At 44.8% G+C, this 25,892-nt stretch overlaps 1 protein-coding gene across 3 annotated transcripts in view; it reads left to right on the top strand.

Annotated features, from left to right (window-relative positions):
* The window catches only part of LOC140188970 (sialate:O-sulfotransferase 2-like), a 462,780-nt gene that overhangs the window by 361,271 nt on the left and 75,617 nt on the right, over positions 1-25,892 (top strand). For all 3 annotated transcript variants that reach the window (XM_072245649.1, XM_072245635.1, XM_072245642.1), the window contains exon 6: positions 20,509-20,630. In XM_072245649.1, the coding sequence (XP_072101750.1) occupies positions 20,509-20,630 (122 nt within the window). The remainder of the gene's footprint in view (positions 1-20,508; positions 20,631-25,892) is intronic.

Here is a 25,892-nt window from a genome sequence, read left to right as displayed (position 1 = left end):
CACCCCAGTCAGACACACAGTCTGCATCATCGCCCCAGTCAGGCACTGGGTCTGTATCGTCACCCCAGTCAGAAGCACAGTGTGTATCATCACCCCAGTCAGACACATGGTCTGTATCGTCACACCAGTCAGACACACGGTCTGTATCGTCACCCCTGTCAGATACATAGTTTGTATTATCACCCCAGTCAGACACACGATCTGTATCATCACCCCAGTCAGACACACGGTCTGTATCGTCACCCCAGTGAGACACACGGTCTGTGTCGTCACCCCAGTCAGACGCACAGTCTGTATCGTCACCCCAGTCAGACACACGGTCTGTGTCGTCACCCCAGTCAGACATACGGTCTGTATCGTTGCCCCAGTCAGAGACTCGGTCTGCATCGTCACCACAGTCAGACACACGGTCTGCGTCATCACCCCAGTCAGACACACGGTCTGTATCCTCACCCCAGTCAGACACACGGTCTGTATCCTCACCCGAGTCAGGCACATGGTCTGCGCCGAAACCCCAGTCAAACACACGGTCTGTATCGTCACCCTAGTCAGACACACGGTCTGTATCGTCACCCCAGTCAGACACACGATCTGTATCGTCACCCCAGTCAGACACACGGTCTGTATCCTCGCCCCAGTCAGACACACGGTCTGTATCCTCTCCACAGTCAGACAAACGGTCTGTATCGTCACCCCAGTCAGACACACGGTCTGTAGCCTCACCCCGGTCAGACACACGGTCTATATCCTCACCCCAGTCATACACACGGTCTGCGTCATTACCCCAGTCAGATACACGTTCAGTATCATCACCCCAGTCAGATTCATGGTCTGTGTCCTCACCACAGTCAGACACACGGTCTGTATCCTCACCCCAGCCAGACACACGGTCTGTGTCATCACCCCAGTCAGACACATGGTGTGTATCGTCACCACTGTCAAACACACGGTCTGTCTCCTCACCCCAGTCAGACACATGGTCTGTATCGTCACCCCAGTCAGACACACAGTCTTTATCGTCACCCCAATCAGACACATGGTCTGTATTCTCACCCCAGTCAGACACACGGTCTGTATCGTCGCCCCAGTCAGACACACGGTCTGTATCATCACCCCAGTCAGACACGCGGTCTGTATGCTCAGCCCAGTCAGACACATAGTCTGTATGGTCACCCCAGTCAGACACACAGTCTGTATCGTCTCCCCAGTCAGAGACACGGTCTTTATCGTCACCCTAGTCAGACACGTGGTCTGTATCGTAGCCCCAGTCAGACACATGGTTTGCATCGTCAACCCAGTCAGATACACGGTCTGCATCGTCACCCCAGTCAGACACACGGTCTGTATCCTCACCCCAGTCAGACACACGGTCTGTGTCGTCACCCCAGTCAGACACACAGTCTGCGTCGTCACCCCAGTCAGACACATGGTCTGTATCCTCACCCCAGTCAGACACACGGTCTGTATCGTCACCCCAGTCAGACACACGGTCTGTATCCTCGCCCCAGTCAGACACACGGTCTGTATCCTCTCCACAGTCAGACAAACGGTCTGCGTCGTCACCCCAGTCAGATACACGGTGTGTATCGTCACCCCAGTCAAAATCACGGTCTGTATCCTCACCCCGGTCAGACACACGGTCTGTATCCTCACCCCAGTCATACACACGGTCTGCGTCGTTACCCCAGTCAGATACACGTTCAGTATCGTCACCCCAGTCAGATTCATGTTCTGTGTCCTCACCACAGTCAGACACACGGTCTGTATCTTCACTCCAGCCAGACACACGGTCTGCGTCGTCACCTCAGTCAGACACATGGTGTGTATCATCACCACTGTCAATCACACGGTCTGTATCCTCACCCCAGTCAGACACATGGTCTGTATCGTCACCCCAGTCAGACACACAGTCTTTATCGTCACCCCAGTCAGACACACGGTCTGTATTGTCACCGCAGTCAGACACAAGGTCTGCATCGTCACCCCAGTTAGACACACGGTCTGCGTCGTCAGCCCTGTCAGACACACGGTCTGTATCATCACCCTAGTCAGACTCACGGTCTGTATCCTCAGCCCAGTCAGACACATGGTCTGTATGGTCACCCCAGTCAGACACACGGTCTGTATCGTCGCCCCGGTCAGAGACACAGTCTTTATCATCACCCTAGTCAGACACATGGTCTGTATCGTAACCCCAGTCAGACACATGGTCTGCATCGTCAACCCAGTCAGATACACGGTCTGTGTCGTCACCCCAGTCAGACACACGGTCTGCGCCGTCACTCCAGTCAGACACAAGGTCTGTATCCTCACCCCAGTCAGGCACACGGTCTGTATCGTCGCCCCAGTCAGACACACGGTCTGTATCCTCACCCCGGTCAGACACTCGGTCTGTGTTGTCACCCCAGTCAGGCACACGTTCTGTATCGGCACCCCAGTCAGACACACGGTCTGCATCATCACCCCAGTCAGACACACTGTCTGTATCCTCACCCCAGTCAGACACTCGGTCTGTATCGTCACCCCAGTCAGACACACAGTCTGCATCGTCGCCCCAGTCAGACACACGGTCTGTGTCGTCACCCCAGTCAGACACACGGTCTGTATCGTCACCCCTGTCAGTCACACGGTCTGTATCGTCACCCAGTCAGACACATGGTCTGTATCATCATCTTACTCAGAGACACATTTCTCTCATTAACTGATACTCACTCAGACTTTGTGATGTTCACCACATCAAGATCAAAATCCAGATGCTGCTCTGTAAATCTTGCTGGAATTTTGGTCTTTTATGTTTCATAGTCACCTCCAGCTCCACTGAATCCACCTTCCTGCTCTGTCCCTTCATCATACCCTACCCTCTGGTGGCAGAGCTATCATTACAAATACATTGCATTGGGTATAAACATTGGCAAGACATACAGGTGTCCCCCACTTTACGAAACCTCACTGTTACGAAAGACCTACATTAGTACCCTGTTTTTGCTGACAGATGGTGTTTTCACCGTTATGAAAAAAGTGCACGAAAAAATCAGCGAGCGAAAAAAATCAGCGCGCTCCCGGAGCAGCCGCTCTCCCCCGGATTCGGAACGACATTCCAGCAGGCATTGCTTAGACACGTGCCTGTGAGCAGCCATTAGCAAGATGAGCTCAAAGGTATCGGAAAAGCCTGAAAGAGCTCGTAAGGTTGTTTGGCTTGTTGAAGCTGACGAAGATGATGTTGAAGAGGTTTTGGCATCCCATGACCAAGAACTGATAGATGAAGAGCTGATACAATTGGAAGAGAAAAGGATAACAATCGAAACTGAATGAGTAATGATAAAGTACGACTTTAATTTTGAAAAGTTACGTCGGTTTAGGGGATATTTGCGGGATGGTTTGAGTGTTTACAAACAACTGTATGATCTAAAAATGTGCGAGGCTCAGCAGTCAAGCAAGCCTTCCACATCAGCCACAGCAGACGACGAACCTCAACCTTCGACATCGAGGCGGGCAGTCATAGGAGAAGATGAGCTGTCTGCTCTAATGGAAACAGTCAATGATGAGATGACACCCCAGTGTCCCACCACCCCAAACCCCAGGCCACGGATAGATACCAATTCGCGGAGAATGCAGCGGTAGCCGGGAGACACACAGCACATTTTTAAGAAAAAAGCTGAAATAAACATCCTAATTAATTAGGTGCCGCCCGACACATAATTGTCGGGCCAGATCAGAGGCAATGCAATCGGCAATCGGTACTGATCTGGGCCAGCGATTAGGTGCCGGGCAGTACCTAATTAATTAGCATGGTTATTTCAGCTTTTTTCTTAAAGATGTGCTGGATGCGTCCCAGCTACCATTGTACCGCTTTGCGGCAATGTATCACTCGGTGGCCTGGAGGGTGGGGGCCACTGCACCACCCAAACTCGGACAAGTCTAACACACCATCATCAGTGTGCTCGGCGCTTTCCCAATTCCGGTAAGTGATACTACACAGTACACGCATTATTTCTACTTTATATCGGCTGTGTATTTTTACGTGTTATTTGGTATGATTTGGCAGCTTCATAGCTTAAAGCTTACTGGAGAGCGCTTGCACCGTATTTTTGCCAACGGCGCTTGCGTGAGATTTTCACTACAGGGAACAGTTCAGGCAATGATTGTGGAAAAGTGTTTCGACTTTATATAAGCTGTGTATTTATCATATCATTCCTGCTTTTACTATATGTTACTGTTATTTTAGGTTTTATGTGTTATTTGGCATGATTTGGTAGGTTATTTTTGGGTCTGCGAACGCTCACAAAATTTTCCCATATAAATAAATGGTAATTGCTTCTTCCCTTTACGACATTCCGGCTTACGAACCATTTCATAGGAACGCTCTACCTTCGGATGGCGGGGGAAGCCTGTATTGCAACAGTAGAAAACCCTGTTTAGGCCATGTTTGGAGTACTGTTTGCAATTCTGACTGAGCATTACAGAAGGATAAAGAAGCTCTGGAGAGGGTGCAGAAAGGATTCACTTCAATGTGGTCTGGATCAGAGAGTGAGTATCAGCTACAAGGAGAAGATGGATTAAACTTGGAACAGGTTTAAGGACGATCTGATAGAAGTATGTAAAATTATGAGAGGTACAGACAAGGTGAATAAGAAGAGCCTTTTTCCCAGGGTGGGATTGTCAAAAGGATTGCTCAAATATTTTCTATTTATCAGAATCAGGTTGATTATTCCTGACATTTGTTGTGAAATTCATTGTTTTATGGTAGCAGTACAGTCCAAGGCGTAAAAAGTTACAATCAATTGATCAATCAATCAATAAATAAATAAGTAATGTGAAAGAGGAACAGTGAGGTAGTGTTCATGGATCCTTCAGCATTCTGATGACAGAGAGGAAGAAACTGTTCCTAAATCACTGAGTGTGGATCTTCAGGCTCCTACGTCACTTCTCCAATCGAAGTAATGAGAAGACAGCATGTCTCGCGTGGCGAGGATCCTCAACGATGGATGATGTCCCCTTCTTGAGGCACCATCTTTTGCAGATGTCCTCAGTGGTGGGGACGGTTGTGCCCATGATGGAGATGAATGAATCTCTGACCCTCTGATGGTCTTGTGATCCTGTGCTTTGGAGCCTCCATACCAGCTCTGAGAGAATGGGCAGAATGTGGGATATGCAGGTTGGTCACTGGCACAGAAACAGGTGAAAGGTCATGTTGTGATCAGGATATCATGACCACAATGGGATATAAATAGCAGATGATCAAGATGCTGAGGAACTCAGTGGGTCAGGCAGCATCTGTGGAGGGAAATAGTTGACATTTCAGTCGAGACCCTTCATCTGAACCCTCCGTTTGCCGCCACAGATGCTGCCTGACCCACTGAGTTCCTCCACCAGCTCAGTGTCCTGGTCCAGATTCCAGCTTCTGTCATCTCTTGTCTCTCCAAAATAGAGATAGTTTGGGTGAAATGGAGCTTAATGTGAGAAAGTGTGAGCTGATGTTCTTACTAAGTAGAATCAAAAAGCAGACTGTCAACTTAATAAAGAGAGATTGTAAATGAGTGAATTGTGGCGGGATCTAAGTGTTCTTTTGCATAAATCAAATAAAACAGTTGCCAGGCAGGTGCAGTGAGTAAAGTAAGGTGAAGACGGTGTATCGGTCTTTATTGTAAAGGGGTTGGAGTTTCGAACACAGAATCGTTGTTACAATAACAACAACTTCTCACTCAATGTCAACAAAACCAAAGAGCAAGAAGCCAGAGGTTGATGAGCCAGTCCTCATTCGGGGATCGGAGATGGAGAGGGTCAGTAACTTTAAATTCCTAGTTGTTGCCATTTCAGAGGATCTGTCCTGGGACCAGCAAAGCAAACAGCATTATGAAGGACCCCACGCACCCCTCATACAAACTCTTCTCCCTCCTGCCATCTGGCAAAAGGCACCGAAGTATTCGGGCTCTCACAACCAGACTATGTAACAGTTTCTTCCCCCCATGCCTTCAGACTCCTCAATACCCAGAGCCTGGACTGGCACCAACCTACTATTGCCTTCTACTGTGCCTATTGTCTTGTTTATTATTGTAATGCCTGCACTGTTTTGTGCACTTTATGCAGTCCTGGGTAGGTCTGTAGTCTAGTGTAGTTTTGTGTTGTTTTACGTAGTTCAGTGTAGTTTTTGTATTGTTCATGTCGCACCATGGTCCTGAAAAATATCTCATTTTTACTGTGCACTGTACCAGCAGTCATGGTCGAAATGACACTAAAAATGACTTGACTTGACTCCACGCCTCTAGACTCAATTTAAGGATTCTACAACTTATGTACTCAGTCTTATTTCTTCACTTTTTTTATTTTTTGCATGACTTGTCTTCTTTTGCATGTTGGTTGTTTGATGTTGTTAGTTATAGTTTTTCATAACTTCTATTGTGTTTTCCTGTAATTACCAGCAAAAAAATTAATCTCAAGGCAGTGGATGGTGACATACAGTATACTGTACATATTTTGATCATAAATTTATTTTGACTTTTAATCGTACAGGATGGTGCTGAGGCCACACCTGGTGTACTGTACTCAGACCTGGCCCTCTTACTTAACAATGGATAACCAGGTCAAGAGTCCAACTTACTGTACTAGTAATAGTTCTACAACAGCGGGATGAAGTTGTCCTTGAGCCCAGTGGTACATGCTTTCAGGCTTTTGTATGGTGAAAAGGGCCTGTTTTAATGTGACCTGAATAATCACGAGGGGAATTAACGTGAAACTATTTTACCAAGGCCTGTGACCTTCATTGATGTTCAGGGATCCGCCAAGTTGCTTTGAAGTGAAGTCACTGTTGTAACTCCTTGGACACACAATAGCCGGTTTGTCCAACTCCAGTCAGCTGTTAGATAATTAGTAGATAATGCAGTCCCCTTTTTTCAATAATTTAGAACGAGAGCTTGCTGTTGTACATCAGGGACCCTTGTTCAGCTGTATAAGGTATCACACATACGTCAGAGAGCAGGTCTCGGTTGAATATTAGATTAGATTATGAGGACACTCAGTCCTCGTTTATTGTCATTTAGAAATGCATGCTTTAAAAAATGATACAATGTTCCTCCAGAATGATATCACAAGAAGACACAGGACAAACCAAGACTAAAACTGACAAAACCACATAATTATAACATATAGTTACAACAGTGCAAAGCAATACCATAATTTGTTAAAGAGCAGACCATGGGCACGGTAAAAAAAAAGTCTCAAAGTCCCGATCAACTCATCATCTCGCGCAGGCGGCAGAAGGGAGGAACTCTCCCTGCCATGAACCTCCAAGCACCGCCAGCTTGCCAATGCAGCACCATTGGAAGCACCCGACCGCAGCAGACTCTGAGTCAGTCTGAAAACTTCGAGCCTCCGACCAGCCCCTCCAACACAGCCTCTCCGAGCACCATCTTCTGCCGAGCGCTTCGACCCTGCCTCGGCCGCCGAGCAACAAGCAAAGCCGAGGACTCGGGGCCTTCTCCTCCGGAGATTCTGGACCACACAGTAGCAGCAGCGAAGCAGGCATTTCAGAAGTTTCACTCTGTGTTCCTCCGTGCTCTCAGGTCCGTCTCCATCAAATCAAGAATGTGCATGGCACCCTACTTGACAAATAATAGACATCACGACCGGAGTGGCCGCTGCGAGCTGTGTCGCGCCACCATCTTCTCCTCCCGCCTTTCACTGAGGTACAAGAATACCAGACTCCCTCAATACATCAACCCTGATGTTCGTACTCAACCTCTGGAGTAATTTTTTATTTATTTTGATATACAGCCAGTAACACGCTCTTCCAGCCCAACAAGTCCATGCTGTCGAAAGACACCGGAGTGACCAGTTAGCCTTCTAACCCAGAATATAGTATTAGTGGTAAGACTCTTGACAGTGTGGAGATCAGAGGGATCTTGGGGTCCGAGTCCATAGGGCACTCAAAGCTGCTGCGCAGGTTGACTCTGTGGTTAAAAAGGCATAAGGTGCATTGGCCTTCACCAATCATAGAATTGAATTTAAGAGCTGAGAGGTAATGTTGCAGCTATATCGGACCCTGGTCAGACCCCACTTGGAGTACTGTGCTCAGTTCTGGTCGCCTCACTACAGGAAGGATGTGGAAGCCATAGAAAGGGTGCAGAGGAGATTTACAAGGATGTTGCCTGGATTGGGGAACATGCCTTATGAGAACTAGTTGAGTGAACTCGGCTTTTTCTCCTTGGAGTGACGGAGGATGAGAGGTGACCTGATAGAGACATATAAGATGACGAGAGGCATTGATCATTTTTGATAGTCAGAGGCTTTTTCCCCAGGGCTGAAATGGTTGCCACAAGAGGACACAGTTTTAAGGTGCTGGGGAGTAGGTACAGAGGGGATGTCAGGAGTAAGTATTTTACTCAGAGAGTGTGAGTGCGTGGAATGAGCTGCTGGCAACAGTGGTTGAGGTGGGTCCAACAGGATCTTTTAAGAGACTTTCGGATAGGTACATGGAGCTTAGGAAAATAGAGGGCTATAGGTAAGCCTAGTAATCTCTAAGGTAAGGACATGTTCGGCACAACCTTGTGGACCGAAAGGCCTGTATTGTGCTGTAGGTTTTCTATGTTTCTATGTCTTTGGCATCAGTTGCATGAAATTCCTTACAGACAATAGTGGGAATTGAACCCGGGTCACTGGCACTGTGAAGCGTTACGCTACCAGGCCATCTCAATATTTGACCCCACAGACTTCAGTATCTGAAGTAAGATTATCACCCACTGAGGCGCAACCGACGGACTTACAAAGATCAGCCCAAATGGATTGGAGGTCTTTACTGAGCTGACATTGTTCCTGTGCTCTTTACCTACAGATAGGAAGTATTCAGATATACAATCCCTCATTACAAATTCCAAAATCATTGCACTTATGTATGTAAAAGGTCATTAAAAATTAATGATATCTTGCCTATTTTCAATTTCTGTGCAGCCTGTGATGAAAGAAATGTTATAAAATTTGATATATTGTCCATTATTAGGCCTAGTACCTGTAAATGAATCTGAAACATCCTTACAGTCTCCTCGTGAGAGTAATTAAAATGATATGTGGCTCTCCTTTCTCAGAATAAGGGGCTGACATTTAGGACTCAGAAGAGCCTTTGGTCCCACATCACCAGGTTCAGGAACAGTTATTAACCTGCAATCATCAGGTCCCCGAACTGGTGTGGATAACTTCACTCACATCAAATCTGAACTGATTCCACAACCTGGTGACAATCGAGTGCGGCCCATCCAATTCCTTCTGCCCCAGCTGCCTTTCTCTGCAACTTCATATTTCTAACTTTCCCCTGTTGACCTGAAATATTACCTCAGTTTATATCTCTCTATAAGTGCTGTGTATTTATGACATTTTATGTTTTTGTTGCTGAAAATAACACCTGTTGTAAAGTTTGTGGAAGGAATGAGCAAAGGCACTAATGTAGCACGCAATGAAGGCACCATGGTCTTGTCTCTGTCCATAATTTATTCTTTCATCCCTTCTGCGTAGATACGTCAGAGTGCCTGGACCATTTTAAAGAGAATGAAGCTTTTGAGTTAACTGTGAGCTTCTCTTGAATAGATGCGGAGCAGAACAATATCTCTGCAAAATCAGCTTGCAGCCTGAGTTTCTTCAGTCACGTTGGACTCTGCCTACTGCATCTTGCACTTAATGAATTCACCCATTTCCCAGCTGCTTGTTCAAAAATGAGAGACCACAGGGTCAAGCAGATGGATTCAGGGATAGTTTGCTTTCAGATATACTGTATGCTTCAAAGAGCTTCTTTGACACATTGGAATCTGGGGAAAGAGGAGTTAGTTTAACAAACAAAATCTCTGCTGTTTATTTCACTTCAGTTGTCTCAAAACTTCTTCAAATTCATTTTCCAATATTGTTTTATAATTGTTCTTCAACATGGACATTGTGAACTTCCCATGTAGAGAGCTCACAACAAGCTCTACTGCAGCTTCCATTTAAAGATTCAACGATTAGTTGCAATTATCACATTTACATCGAAGCATACATTGAAATACATTGATTGCGTCAACAGCCAACACAGTCTGAGAATTGTGCTGGGGACAGCACACAAGTGTCTCCACGCTTCCAGCACCAACATAGCATGTCTACAACTTCCTAACCCCGACCCAAATCCGAACGTCTCTGAATGTGGAAGGACCTGGAGGAAGCCCACACAATCATGGGGAGAGCATGCAAACTCCTTACAGACAGCGATGGGATTGAACCTGAATCGCTGACACTGTAAAACATTGTGCTAACCACTAGGTCAATACGCCGCCCGAGTAACTCAGCATTAAAATTCTCACGTGCATTTTCAGTGATATGACCCTCTCCCCTCTCTCTGTAAACTCCCCAACCAGCACTAGACCCTCCCTTACATCTTTAATTCCTAATGCAACAGGTCTCCAATCTTTAATCCAATATTGACAGCCATGCCTTCAGCTGGCTGGATCCTGACATCCTGAATTCTGTCTTTTAACCCCTCTGCTTCTCTCTCCTCTTGTTTGAATGAAATACACCCAGTGGCCACTTTATTAGGTACACCTGTACGCCTGCTTGTTCATGCAAATATTTAATCAACCAATTGAAGGCAGTAGGTCCATGCATAAAAGCACGCAGACATGGTCAAGATGTTCAGTCGATGATCAGAAAAAATGTGATCTCAGTGACTTTGACCATGGGATGATTGTTGGTGCCATACTGCGTGTATCTGAGTATCTCAGAAACTGCTGATCTCTCGTGATTTTCACGCACAACAGCCCCTAGAGTTTACACAGAAAAACAAAAAAGGCATCCAGTGCGTGGCAGTTCCGTGGGTGAAAATGCCTTGTTCATTAGAGAGATCCGAGGAGAATGGCCAGACTGGTTCAAGCTGACAGGAAGGTGACAGGAACTCAAATAACCATGCATTACAACAGTTGTGTGCAGAAGAACATCTCTGAACACAACACATCTCCTGAACCTGAAAGTGGACGGGCTACAGCAGCAGAAGACCATGAACATACATTCAGTGGCTACTTTATTACCTACAGGAGGAACCTCTAATAAAGTGGTCGCTGAGCATATTTACACAAACTTACCTCTTTGACTGAGGTTGTTCCAGATGGGTCATTAGCTCCTTATTTTGCTTGATCTATTGTTGTTGGGATTGAGAATGGTACACCGAAGCTGCATCCGCACTCGACCGAATAAATCCGTAACCACAGCTTTTTCTCTTTGTTTTGACCCTCCGTCCACACTGAAACGGCGTTTTCCTCCCCCGAAAAAGGAGCTATTCTAAAACACTCCCCAGAGTGTTTAAATCTGAAAACGTCGGTTGGTTGTTGTAGTGTGTACAGGGTAAATAATTTTAAAAACGCTGTCATGACGTGCCGGAACAAATGGTGGCGGCAGTGCGGCATTTCATTGTTTTCCTGAACACAGCCTCCAACACCACAACAACGATATCTGACAATAGATGTGTAACAGCCTAATGTAACATTGTATGGAAATACATGATAACACTGATGCAGACATGTTTTATACATTTAACAAGCTGCTTTATTAATGTATTGCTTGTGCGAACATTCAATAGATGCAATTGTCACTTTTGCCCAGTAACACATTTTATTGCACATGTTAAATACAGCAAAATAATACACAAGGTCATGGCAAAAGTAAAGACAAACAAATGAGGTAGCAACAAATTTCACTTTTGCCCAGTAACAAGCCTTATTGCATTTAGTTGTAGCTGTCATCCCTTTCATTGCTGAAGAGACTATGGCTGTAGGAAATGTTTCTGGACAAACGTGCACCAAGTCTTTCATTTGGCAATTTCCTTTTATGTTTTTCTAGTCTGTAACTGGACAAACGCGCACCAAGTATACCGTTTCCTCTTCGCTTGCTTTCTGTGTGTCCTGCGCATGCCCAGTAGGAGGAGATGCGCCCAAATATCCGTTTTAATGTGGACAGAGATATTTTCAAAAACACCTAGTGTGGACGCCTGTCATTTTTACGCGAAACTGGCGTTTTCAAAATTATCCGGTCCAGTGTGGACGTAGCCTGAAGCACCTTGAAATAGTTCAGTGTGCCAAAGAGACAATGTAAAGCAGATTGTTGTGGTTATGCCTTGATTAAATTACAAAAGGGAGATTGTAGGATATTGAAGAAACTGGAAGAGTTTGATATGCTAAATTCTTCCCTGACAGCAATTATATTTGTTTAGCGAAGTGTTATTCCACCAGGGAAACAACTTACCATCTCTCAGCAATCTCAGCTTCCCACTAAAGACATCCTGCTTCTCGAGAATGGATTCACCAGCACGTTTTCTCTGGAGATGTTTTATAGGTCACACTGGTAACTCAGCTTTAATTAGAACTGCTGATAAATGAATTCCCTTTATTGGACTGTGCATTATTATTCATCTTTGAAGATTTCAGCAGAAGACTGTTTACACCTTCCACATGGTGCAGTTGACTCCAGACTAACTTGTTTGCCTTTTCCCTGAAGTGTGGTAACTCACTTCTTTGAAATGGGGCGCCCTGGTAGCATAGTGGTTAGGGTGATGCTGTTACAGCCTGGCGCATCCAGAGTTCAGAGTTCAATTCCAGAACAGTCAGTAAGGAGTTTGTATGTTCTCTCCTGAACTGTGTGGGTTTCCTCCCACAATTCAAAGACCTGCTGGTTAGTCGGCTAATTGGTCATAGTAAATTGTCCTGTGATTAGGCTAGAGTTAAACGCTGAGTTATGAGGCCACGTGGCTCGTTGGGCTGGAAAAGCCTATTCAGCGCTGAATTTCTAATTAAATTCATAATAAACCTTGGAGACTGTCAGCATTACAGGCACGCTCTGAAAATTCAGTATCTCAATAAAGAGCTGGGAAGTTATCCATCCCTGACATCCAATTAGAGCCATAGTGAGTCATAGAACATGGAAATAAGCCCAGTGGCCCACCAGGCTCACACTGACTATCAATACTAATCCCATAACCTGAAATGCCTGAGTGATTCAACTGCTCATTCAGCTCCATTGCTTCTCTCCTATTGAGGCATCTAGTGCACAACCCCATGATCGACTCATTGCTTCTCTCCTATTGAGGCATTGAGCACTCGAGCCCATGATCGACTCATTGCTTCTCTCCTATTGAGGCATTGAGCACTCAAGCCCATGATTGACTCCATTGCTTCTCTCCTATTGAGGCATTGAGCACTCGAGCCCATGATTGACTCATTGCTTCTCTCCTATTGAGGCATTGAGCACTCGAGCCCATGATTGACTCATTGCTTCTCTCCTATTGAGGCATTGGGCACTCGAGCCCATGATCGACTCATTGCTTCTCTCCTATTGAGGCATTGAGCACTCGAGCCCTTGATCGGCTCATTGCTTCTCTCCTATTGAGGCATTGAGCACTCGAGCCCATGATCGACTCCATTGCTTCTCTCCTATTGAGGCATTGAGCACTCGAGCCCATGATTGACTCATTGCTTCTCTCCTATTGAGGCATTGGGCACTCGAGCCCATGATCGACTCATTGCTTCTCTCCTATTGAGGCATTGAGCACTCGAGCCCATGATTGACTCATTGCTTCTCTCCTATTGAGGCATTGAGCACTCGAGCCCATGATTGACTCCATTGCTTCTCTCCTATTGAGGCATTGGGCACTCGAGCCCATGATCGACTCATTGCTTCTCTCCTATTGAGGCATTGAGCACTCGAGCCCATGATCGGCTCATTGCTTCTCTCCTATTGAGGCATTGAGCACTCGAGCCCATGATCGACTCCATTGCTTCTCTCCTATTGAGGCATTGAGCACTCGAGCCCATGATTGACTCCATTGCTTCTCTACTATGGAGACATCGAGGGCATGAGCCCTATTGAGACATTGGGCAAGGTTGAAGTCAATGAGCACGAGAACAGAGGACGGGCGAGTGGCGCCGTTTGCCTGTGTTTGACGGGTCTTCCTCTCCCTGTCAATAGCTGCTTTGGGAGGAAAGTGCAGGAATCTTGGGACCCACATTCCCAGGATTGATCAGTGAAGCTGTAGACTTGTTTTGGGGGACATTAAGGTTCATGTTGCACGTATTTGATGATTTTTGTTAGTATTTTCTTTTACTGTGTTTGAGCAGTTTGATTGGGGAGATCAATGTGGACTGGGGCACTTTGGCAAAGAATGGTCTTGCTGGTGGTGCAGTGCTGAACTCCACCAAACTGAATACTGGACTCTGGGTCTGATGTTTGACAGGCTATGTGTTGTTTGCTCTCTTTTTGCTGTTAGCACAATTTGTTCTTTTTTTCTCACGTTGGATGTTTGACGTTTTCTTGAACGGGTTCCATGGTGTTTCTTTCTTCTGTGGCTGTCTGTCAGAGGACACGTCTCAGGGTTGTATTCTTTATATATACTTTGATAATAAATGTGCATTAGATATTGGAATCTTTCTAAGCGTGCTAAGTGTACCTGTTTGCAAAGCAGAAACCATTAGAGAACCAGATGGGTTATTTAACAAGTTGAATTGAAGTCCCCAGCTGCCGTGCTGGGATTCGAACTCGCGTCTCAGAACCAGTGGTCCGAAACACTGGCTGCTTGCTCAGTAACTGCACCTCGCAGTCAGCCCAGGCATATGCTCTCAAGTTCCCAGAGTAAGATCCACATCTGCACGGCAGAGCAAGGGTCTGACCCACTCGGACAGGACTGACACCTGAGCAGAAACCACAGAATAAAACAAAAAGCAAATGTATTAAAAGTATTTTGACCACCTTGTAGCTTTCCAAGAATTCAATCAAACGATACTAGCTTCAAATAAATCTCTGCGTGGAGTAGCACACGTGTTAATTTGTTTGCACGACACTAAGTGAAATGTAATTTAGTTCTGAATACCTTAGTACAAGTAGATGGTAATGATTGTTATTTAATGCATCATTTTCTGTAATTTGCTTCTCCTCTGAGGCGTACATTAGCATTTACTCAGTCAGTCATTAGAATGACATGATCAGCTCCTTCAATCAATGTACAGAATATTATTTTAGAATGGCTCACAGCACTAGAGGAACCAATCCAGTCACGTGGGTAACAGCTACCAAAGACATTGAAGGGGGATTTTTTTGATGTGACAGGGACATGCATCAACAGATCGCCGCCACTCCCCCACATCCCTACGCCGTGCGTGATCGGATGCTCTTACTCCTCCTTTGTCACTCTATTCCACCCCCATGCTGTATCGGAGTCAGGCCCGGAGATGAGACCCTCTATGTCCAAACAAATAATTTCTATTGGTCAGATAAAACCTTGAGGAAGATGTAAAACAGACTGATTTTTCACTATTGGTAAATTTGATGTTGTTACAGTGAACAACAGAGTCAGTTGGCCTAAGGGCCTGTTTCTATGGAGCATGATTCTGTGACTTCACACTCAGTGGCCACTTTATTAGCTACACCTGTTCACCTGCTTGTTAATGCAAATATCTAATCAGCCAGTCATGTGGCAGCAACTCACTGCATAAAAGCATGCAGACATGGTCAAGAGGTTCAGTTGCTGTTCAGCCCAACCATCAGAATGGGGAAGAAATGTGATGTAAGTGACTTGCACTGTAGAATGATTGTTGGTGCCAGACAGGGTAGTTTGAGTATCTCAGAAACTGCTGATCTCCTGGGATGTTCACACAGCACAGTCTCTAGAGTTTACAGAGAATTGTACAAAAAACAACAAACATCCAGTGGCAGTTCTGTGGGCAAAAATGCCTTGCTAATGAGAGAAGTCAGAGGAGAGTGGCTGGATTGATTCAGACTGAAAGGAAGACGACAGTAATCACATAACCACACATTTCAACAGAGGTGTGCAGAAGAACACCTCTGTGCACAACAGTGGATGGGCTACAGCAGCAGATGACCACGAATGTGCTGTACACTCAGTGGACACTTTATGAGGAGGTACTTAATGAAATGGCCACTTAGCGTATACCGCTGTCGTTTAAAACTATAGACACCGGAGATGCTGCAGATGATGGAAATCTTGAGTTACACACTCAGAATGCTGGAAAAGCTCAGCAGGTCAGGCAGCCTTTACAGAGGAAAAGGAATGGTCGATCTTTCAGGCTGAGACCATTCAGTGGGACTGATGCTCCTGAGTCCCAGCTGAGCTCCTACAGTACTTTGTTTGTGTTTAGAATTGTGTTGGGTTGGGAGGAGAGATGGTGTTTGGAGGAGTTTGAGTTTGAAGTGGGGTCCAGACACACATTTGATCAGAACCTTGAGTACAGGTAGTATTGCCCCGATATACTGCCTGCACATCAGCCCCACAGCAGTGTGCAGAAGTGGAACATCTTCATTAATCTAGCTTGAGTGGCTCATGATCTGCTTTGAAAGTGTTGAAGCAGTGTTACTACAGGTGTACACTGTGGAGTTACATTACTCATTCCTGATGGCGAGATCACATTCTGCAAATGTTACACATTTAACAACCAGTGATTTCATAGTGTAGTGGAGTTTCTTTATTCATTCCTAATGACGAGATTACATTCTGTGAACAGTGCATAACCAGTGATTTCACAGTGTAGTAGAGTTTCTTTATTCATTCCTGATGATGAGGTCACATCCTGTGAATGTTACATGTTTAATAGCCGGTGATTTCATTAACGGTTTGTGAAATGGCAATGAAAAGAAACTGATTCAGAACAGAGTGGGGGAAGCCGGTAAAATTGGAGTTGAAAGAGGACCTCGATTTGTTGAATACAAATCATTGAAAGCAGTTCTATGTTTTAACACCAAGTGGAAAGCTTTCACTCCACTTGGCATCCTGTCCGTTGTTTCTTCAGTTTCCCAGCAGCTTAGATTCAACTTCACTTCTAGGGCCATAACCAACAATTTATTTTTTTTTAATCCTCTATAATTTTACCTGATGAAGGGTCTCCACCTGAGATGTTGACTGTTTATTCCCCTCCATAGATGCTGCCTGACCTGCTGAGTTTCTCCAGCACTTTGTGCGGGTTCTCTGGGTTTCCCTTGTGTCTGTAATTTTACACAAACTTTCTGTCCTCATTTTTATTTTGCTGCTGTCTCAGCTCAGCATCAGTCAGAATTACTCAGCAGACCCTGAGAGACTCTAGAAACATTCCAGCTGAGGTTTATAAAGCATTGGTCAGGCCGCTCTTGGAGTATTGTGATCATTTTTGGGCCACTTATCGAGAAAGGATGTGCTGGCATTAGAGAAGGTCCAAAGAAGGTTCACAAGAATGATCTTGAGATTGAAAGGCTTAATACATGAGGAGAGTTTGATGGCTCTGGGCCTGTACTCGCTGGAGTTTAGAGGAATGAAGATGAGGTTGAGGGAACCTCATTGAAAGCTATTGAATATTGAAATATCTAGATGACTGGGCATGCACAGGATGTTTCCTATAGTGGGGTAGTCCAGGACCAGAGACTACAGCCTCAGAATAGAAGTTCATCCCTTTAGAACAGAGATGAGGGGGAGTTTCTTTAGACAGAGGGTGATGAGTCTGTGGTGGAACTCATTGCCACAGACTGATGTGGAGGCCAAGTTATTAGGTTTCAAAGGTACATTTAATGTCAGAGAAATGTATACAATATACATTCTGAAATTCTTCTTCTTCACAAACATCCATGAAAACAGAGGAGTGTCCAAAGGAATGAATGACAGTTAAATGTTAGAACCCCAAAGCCTCCCACACACAAGCAACAGCAAAGCAACGAACCCCCTCCCCCACCAGCAAAAAAGCATCGGCTCTCCCCCCCACCCACTGAGCACTTAAGCGTGCAGCAAAGCAACAATAAAGATATAGACTTGTAATACCCCAAAGTCTACTTGTTCACCAGGTATTCGACACACCATAGGCTATCTCTCTCTCTAATTAGGGAAAAAGAGGTGTCCCTGTTTCACAATTGAGAAGGGAGACATAACAAAACAACTCGCTGATTTATGGTGTAAAAGTCTGTTGCGTCACTTTTTCTGAGCTCTGTGCCCAAAGAACTCGGGTCTCTGGGCACACAGCCAGCTCGCTACTTTCGATCTTCCGTCTCCCACACCACATCAGGAGATGGCAGCACTAGCCTCGAATCCGCCTGCCTCCAGAGCCACGAAAATCTGGCACCCTGAACGCACGCTGGTCTTCCAGGCCACATCCTTGGCCTATCGAAAAGCGGCCGGTCATGAGGCCCTGAGAGCAGTCCCATTTCCACAAAGAACCGATGTCTGTGTGTAACTCCAGGTCAGGGTCTTCAAAAGAACCTTGAAAAAGAAAAAAAAGAGACATCAAAGATAGAAATAGAGTTGTTTCCGAAGATGCAAGTATAGGAGTTTCCTCTACTATATTTATATACAACATAGAACATTATAACACAGTACAGGCCCTTCAGCCCATGATGTTGTGCTAACCTATGTTGAAATCAATCTAACCCTTCCCTCTTTCATTGTCCTCCATTTATATATCATCCATGTGCCTACCTAAGATTTCTTAAATGCCCTGACATATCTGCCTCTATCACCATCCTGGCAGGGCATCTCATACACCCACCACTCGATGTAAAAACCCTCCTCTGTCATCTCCCATATACTTTCCTCCAGTGACCTTAAAATTATGCCCGCTTGTATACGCCATTTCCGCACTGTGATAAACTCTCTGGCTGTCCACTCAATCTATGCCACATATCATTTTGTACACCTCTATCAGGTCATCTCTCATCTCCCTCTGTTCCAAACAGAAAAGCCCCAGCTCACTCAACCTATCTTGATTAGACATGCTGTCTAGTCCAGACAGCATCCTGGTAAATCTCTTCTGCACCAACTTAAAGCAGAGGTTAACCGCTACTTGTTTAGTGATAGCATCAGTGACACAGGGAGAAGGCAGGAGAATGGGATTGAGAGGGAAATTAAATAAGACATGTTCAAATGGCAAAGTAGACTCAATGGTCTGATTGCTCTAATTCTGCATTTATGGTCTTGTTGATTTCTCTTGCAATGACTCATCTTTTGGGTGTGACACCCCCTCCTGACATCATTGTTTTGTCCTATAGAAGTATTTCTACTGCTGGAGTCATTTGGTATCTGGTATTTGCATGTTGAGAGTTCAATAGAGAAACTGTATGGGAGACAGAGATACTCACACCGAACTCAATGAGCCATTGGACCTGGGTCTGTGAGGGTTCAATAGAGAAACTGTATGGGAGACAGAGATACTCACACCGAACTCAATGAGCCATCGGGTCTTGGTCTGGGACCAGTGCATTGAGGTAGATCAAAGTAAAACAATAACAGAATGCAGAATAAAGTGTAACAGCTACAAAGAAAGTGCAGTGCAGGGAAACAATAAGGTGCAAGATCAGAGTGAGGTAGATTGCGAGGTCAAGAGTCCATTGTTTCTTACAGTGAGAACTAACTGTAAACTGGTAATGGGTAATTAGCAATTGATTTATTACTGTCACACGTACTGAGATACAGTGAAAAACTTCACCTGAAAAAAGTTTTGCAAGCCTTCCAAACAGATCATTTTACAACATAAATTCATCACAAGATAAAGTACAAGTGAAACGCAATAAAAGAGTGTATAATCACAGTTACATAGAAAGTGAAATGCAGGCAGATAATAAGGTGCAAAGGCTGTGACAAGGTGGATTGTGAGGTCGAGTTCATATCCAGGGTGGGTGGGGTTTTTGATAATGTCTGTTTCACTGAGGCGCTGAGAGTGGAGTAGCAGGGATGGTTTTCGTGATGGACTGAGATTTCCCTCTATAACTTCTTTCCAGTGCTCACATTTTTTGTGATGATCACATAAAGTTAGCTTCTTTACTCATCAAGTTTAAAGTTCAAAGTTCAACGTAAATTTATTATCAATATATGCATGTATGTATTACCCTGTGATTCATTTTTTGTGAGCGTTCACAGGAACAAAGAAATACAATAAAATCAATAAAAATCAACACAAAACAAAGACTGACAAACAACCAATGTGCAAAATAAGACAAACTGTAAATCAAAAAAATAATAATAACAAACGAACATACTGAAAAAACAAACAAATAAATAAAAAATACATATGTAGATTAGAGTTCAATTCCAGCCTCGTTTGTAAGGAGTTTCTATACATTCTCCCTGCAGAAAGTCTGGTCTTTCCTATCTGCACTGGTTTCCTATTGCAGTTTGAAGTCGTACTGTGTAGCTTAATTGGTCATTGTAACTTGCCCTACGATTAGATTCGGGTTATTTGGGGTTGTTGAGGTTACTGGGACACCATGGCCAGAAGGGCAGAAGAGTCTACTCCACACCTTTTGCTAAATGATTAAATAACACTGAGAACATGAGATGTCGAGCCCTTGAAAGTGAGTCCATAGGCTGTGGAATCTGTTCAGCGTTGAGGGGAGTGAAGTTCAGGAGTCTGATGTTGATAGGGTAATAACTGTTCCTGGACCTGGTGGTGTGATCTTGAGATTATTAACCATTAGACACATGCCTTCACAAAAGAGAGTGTATAATGTTCACTCTGACTTCCCATCTTCTTTGATGTCTGGTTCCAGATGGCAGTGCCTTGTTCCGAGGATGTTTCAAAAGACCAGCGAACGTTTCCCTCACCCTGCCCACCAGCACCATCCTGCTGAACATGTCCGTGCATAAATGTGTGGACCACTGCACCGAGAAGGTAACTTACCACCCACTAATTTACACTGGAGTAGATACCTACTGAAGGATTTGGCATTGAAACTCTCGGTATTGCTGTCATTGTTCTGAAATGAAAAGGCAAAAGGAAAGTCTGGACAAACTTGGATTGTTTTCTCTGGAGTGTCAGATGCCAAGGGGAGACAAACGCGAAGGGGAGACCAGATAGAACACAGCTGACAAGGGGAGACCTGATAGAAGGCAGATGACAAGGGGAGACAAACACCAAGGGGAGACCTGATAGAAGGCAGATGACAAGGGGAGACCTGATAGATGCTTGAAAGACGTACGTAGGGCAACATTCAGAGTCCTTTTCCCAGTGTAGAAATGTCAAACACTAAGGGATATAGGTTTAAGGTGAGAGGAGGAAAGTTTAAGGTTTATTGGGAACCTAAATTGGAATTTCTTCATTCAGAGGGTGGTGCGGAACAATCTCCAACTGGAAGTGGTGAATGTAGGTTCGAAGTGAAATTAAGAGAAGCTTGGATAGGTAAATAACTGGGAGGGTTATGGATGGTTATGGTCCACAAGCAGGTCGATGGGACTAGGAAGAATAACAGTTTGTCATGGACTAGATACACAAAAGGGCCTGTTTCTGTGCTGTCGTGTTCTGTGATCCTGTGTGTAAGGGAAGTTTTACTAACATGGAGTTTGGGAGGGGACTAGAGTACACCAAGGGAAAGTGTTTGAAATACAGGTACGATGGCAATATTTAAGATAATTTAGACAGATACATAAACAGGCTGGGAATGGAGGGACACTGACAATGTGCAGGCAGTTGAGGATTAATTTGACTGGTATCACAGTCAGAACTGACCTTTAGCCAGAGGGTGGTGAATCTGTGGAATTCATTGTCACGGACAGCTGTGGAGACCAGGTCATTGGGGAAATTTAAAGCGGAGGCTGATTGGTTCTTGATTAGTAAAGCAGTCAGAGGTTATGGGGAGAAGGCAGAAGAATGGGATTGAAACAGAAAGTAATTTCGTTGTGATAGAATGGCAAAGCAGGCTCAATGGGCTGAATGGCCTAATTCTGCTCCTATGTCTTATTGCCTTGTGGAGCTGGTTCCTGGTCCTCCTGACTATACAGGAATAGACTCAATGGGCCAAATGGCCTAATTCTACTCCTATGTCTTACTGTCTTGTGGAGCTGGTTCCTGGTCCTCCTGACTATACAGGAATGCCTCGACTAAGAATGTCCCAGCAGAAACATTGCACGGTGCCCCCTGGAATGGGATTACTTCAGCTGGTAAATTGGTTTATTTTTGTCATTTGTACTGAGATGGAGTGAAGAACTGAGTTTTGTGTGTCATCCATACAGATAATTTCATCAATCAGTGCCTAGAGGGAAGACAACAGCAGAATGCCTTCTACACAGAAAGTGCAATGCAGACAGACAATAAGGGGCAAGGTCATAATGAGGTCAAGAACCCATCTTAATGTATTGTTCAAACTTCTTATAGTAGTGGGATTAAATTTGTCTTTGAGCTTGGTGATGTGCGGAAAATAAGTTAGAAAGTTAGAAAGCAGCACACATCAAATGCTGGAGAAACTCAGCAGGCCAGGCAACATCTATGGAAATGCCAACCCAACTGTTTACTCTTTTCTATAGATGCTGGCTGGTCTGCTGATTTTCTCCACCTTTTGGTGTGTGTTGCTTGGATTCCAGCATCTGCAGATTTTCTCATCAAGAAAGTTCGCAAGTTGAGTTTATTGTCATATGCACAAGTACAGGTGCGATGAAAAACTTACTTGCAGAGTCAGATACACAACATTCACACGAAAAATATATATTAAGAACATAAATTAATCAGAATTATACAAGAAAGAAGACAATTTTAACAAAACAAAACCTCAAATCCATTGTTTTGCAAAGTGGTCCTGGTGTTATTTTATTGACTTGATTTTTGCCAGTTGGTTCAAGAATCAAAGAAGGAAGTAGCTGTTCCTATAGCTCGTGGGGAATTAGGATTCTGTCGCTCTTGCCTGATGGTAGCTGTAGGAAGCTGGCATAGCCTGCATGATGGAGATCTTTGATGAAGATGTTGCCATATTGGGGTACTTTGTCATGTGGATACTACCGATGCTGGGGAGGGATGGTCCTGTGATATATTGAACTGCTTGCACAGTGTGGGTCGTTAGGAATGGGTGTTTGGTTGTCAGCACATTCTGATGGATCTCTGTTCCTCTTAGTGCTGTATGATTTGGTGACTCTACACAAACTATATAAGGGTGGCAGATTTCCTACCACCAAGCCCATGCGCGGGAATCAAGAGGTTGTTGACAACAGTCTGAAAGTTTCATGGACACCAAACTCACCTTTTTTAGAAAAGATTCAGAACCAGAATCAGGTTTAATATCACCGGCAAATGTCGTGAAATCTGTTGTTTTGTGGCAGCAGTACAGTGCAATACATAGTAATAAAAAACTATGTATTATTAGATTATGAGGACACGCAGTCCTCTTTTATTGTCATTTAGTAGCACATGCATTAAGAAATGATACAATGTTTTTCCAGAATGATACCACAGAAACACATGACAAACCAACTGAAAAACTGACAAAAACCACATAATTATAACATATAGTTACAACAGTGCAAAGCGATACCGTAATTCGATAAGAACAGACCATGGCACAGTAAAAGTCTCAAAGCCTCTCGAAAGTCCCATCACCTCACGCAGGCAGTGAACCTCCAGCGCCGCAAACTTGCCGATGCAGCATCCTGGAAGCATCCGACCACAGTCCGACTCCGAGTCCATCCGAAAACTCCGAGCCTCCGACCAGCTCTCTGACACCGAGCACCGAGCACCATCTCTGCCGAGCGCTTCGACCCCAGCCCCGGCAACAGGCAATAGGCAAAGCCGAGGATTTGGGGCCTTCCCTCCGGAGATTCTCGATCGCATAGTAGCAGTGGGAGCAAAGCGGGCATTTCAGAATCTTCTCCAGGTGTTCCTCTGTGCTTCTTCATGTCTGTCTCCATCAAATCAGGATTGTGCACGGCATCCTACTTCACAAATATGATATCATTCGGAACAGCCGCGCGCACTGCGTCGCTTCGCGTCACCATCTTCTCCTCTCAGGAAGGCAGATTACTAAGATTATTATAATAAGAGGTGTATATATGTATAAAATAAATGTATATATATGTGTGTAGCCCCCTTGGCCACCCTCAGGGTCGCTCAGCTCGCTGTCGTCTAGGGAAACAGCCTCGGCCCCGCCAAACTGGATAATTCGTTTGTGTGGATGCTGTGTGAGGTACCCCACCCCGCCCAAATAACAGACAATACACTAGATACAGTTAAATGATTTACAGTTTATAGATATTACTGGAACTATATATTTAAAAGAGAATAAAATATAAAAGGAAAATAAAAGGCGCCACACTTATCAAAGTTCAATCTCTTCGTGCACAAAAACCGTTGGAGCTCAAGGACCTTCTTCTTCACCCTGCGACCCCCTCGGACCACCTCGACCGGCCGCCTGGGACCAACAACGGTGGTCGACCAGACGCTCCACAGGAGTCTGTCTCCGTCTCCTCGCCGAACGTCCCGCTCGGGGTCCGACCCCATTAGCGGACTCACAGCACCTGGTCCATCCTCTGTCTCGCTCTCCCGCCTTCTGCCCCAAAACCCCGCGCATACAGTATCTTCAAATACACCAAAACCATAACAACTATCCCAATTGGTTAATAACATATTTCCTATCACCCTCTAAACCACAATAAGCTGCTAGTGCAAACTTTCTCAGCGTTTAACACAACAAAGCCGCATTCCCCAGATTAACATAACAAAGTCGCCATTTTAATTAGCCTCCGCAGTAACATAAAAATCGAAACCCCCTTACACGTGTATAATAAATAAAGAAGTGCAAAAAGAGAGTGAAAAATAGTAAGGTGGTGTACATGGGCTCATTATCCATTCAGCAATCTGATGGTGGAGAACAAGGAGCTGCTCCTGAAATGTTGACTGTGCATCTTCAGTCTCCTGTACCCCCTCCTTATGGTGGCAATGAGAAAAGGGCATGTCCTGGGCGATGGGGGTCCTTAATGATGGATGCCACCTTTTTGAGGCATTGCCTTTTGAAGGTGTCCTCGATGCCGGGAAGGTTGGTGCCCGTGATGGATCTGACTGAGTTTACAACTTCCTGCAGCTTTTTCTGATCCTGTGTTGCAGCCTCTCCGTACTAGACGGGGTGATCCAGATTTATTCAATTGCTTGAATTATAATTCTTCTGCTACCCTGACAGGCTTTGAACCGAACAATGCAAGTCTCTTGATACTTGTCCACTATCTTAACCGTCCTGTTACTCTGTCCTTAATTGGAGATGTGCTCAGCCAAGTGAAGCAATCACACTAAGTGATGATTCATCCCACTCTCTCAGCCAGTAATCGGATACAGGCAAAACAACTAATGCTCCAATTGTATTTCTACTTCAAAAATTTGAAATCAATTTGCTATGCAGCTGTCCATACAGCTTTTAAAGTCTATTGATTTTTACCTTTGTTTATGGAATATTACATTTAGATAATAATGGGTTTGTGTTGGAAACACCCTCCTGTTGAAATAAAGTGAACCTGTCTTGTTAAAAGAGAAGTAACTATGTCGATTGAGGGTGATCCCAGGATGTTCTGAGACTCTTGCAGTTCAGCTGCTGTCACACAGGCATAACTTTATAGTATAGAAACAAATCCCCTTGTCCACTGTGTAATGCCAATATCAAAAACCTATTTTACCCTAATTCTGAGTAACACGGACAATACAAACAGTAAACCAACACGAAGTATTTTATACTCCCCACATTGACATCGATCACCCACCTGCACACTGGGAACAATTTACAATGGACAATAAATTACCCCGGATTCGATCACCCACCTGCACACTGGGCACAATTTACATCCATTAACCCGCTCATCATTGATCTGTGTGAGAAACCCACGTGGCCACCATGAGAACCAAAGGCTGGCATTGAAACTGGACTGCTGGAGATGTGAAATTCTGGCTCTACTAGTTGCCCCCCCCCCGTGCTGCTCGCAGTTGTGCTGTATGAACTTTGGATACACAGAAAGCTCCCACAAACAGCAAACTGTGTAAATGGACAATGTTTGGCATCTGAGTTTCACAGGAAGTGATGTATCTGGCATACGTTTCCCTGATTTTTCTTCAGGTATTGTGATGGGGTCTTGCTTGTCCATTGGAGCTGCAGGAAGCTTAGGTCCCAAATGACCAGGTTCGGGAACAGTT

Source organism: Mobula birostris, chromosome 2 (assembly GCF_030028105.1).
Source record: "Mobula birostris isolate sMobBir1 chromosome 2, sMobBir1.hap1, whole genome shotgun sequence".
Lineage (NCBI taxonomy): Eukaryota > Metazoa > Chordata > Chondrichthyes > Myliobatiformes > Myliobatidae > Mobula > Mobula birostris.
This window is presented reverse-complemented; position numbering and strand designations above follow the sequence as displayed.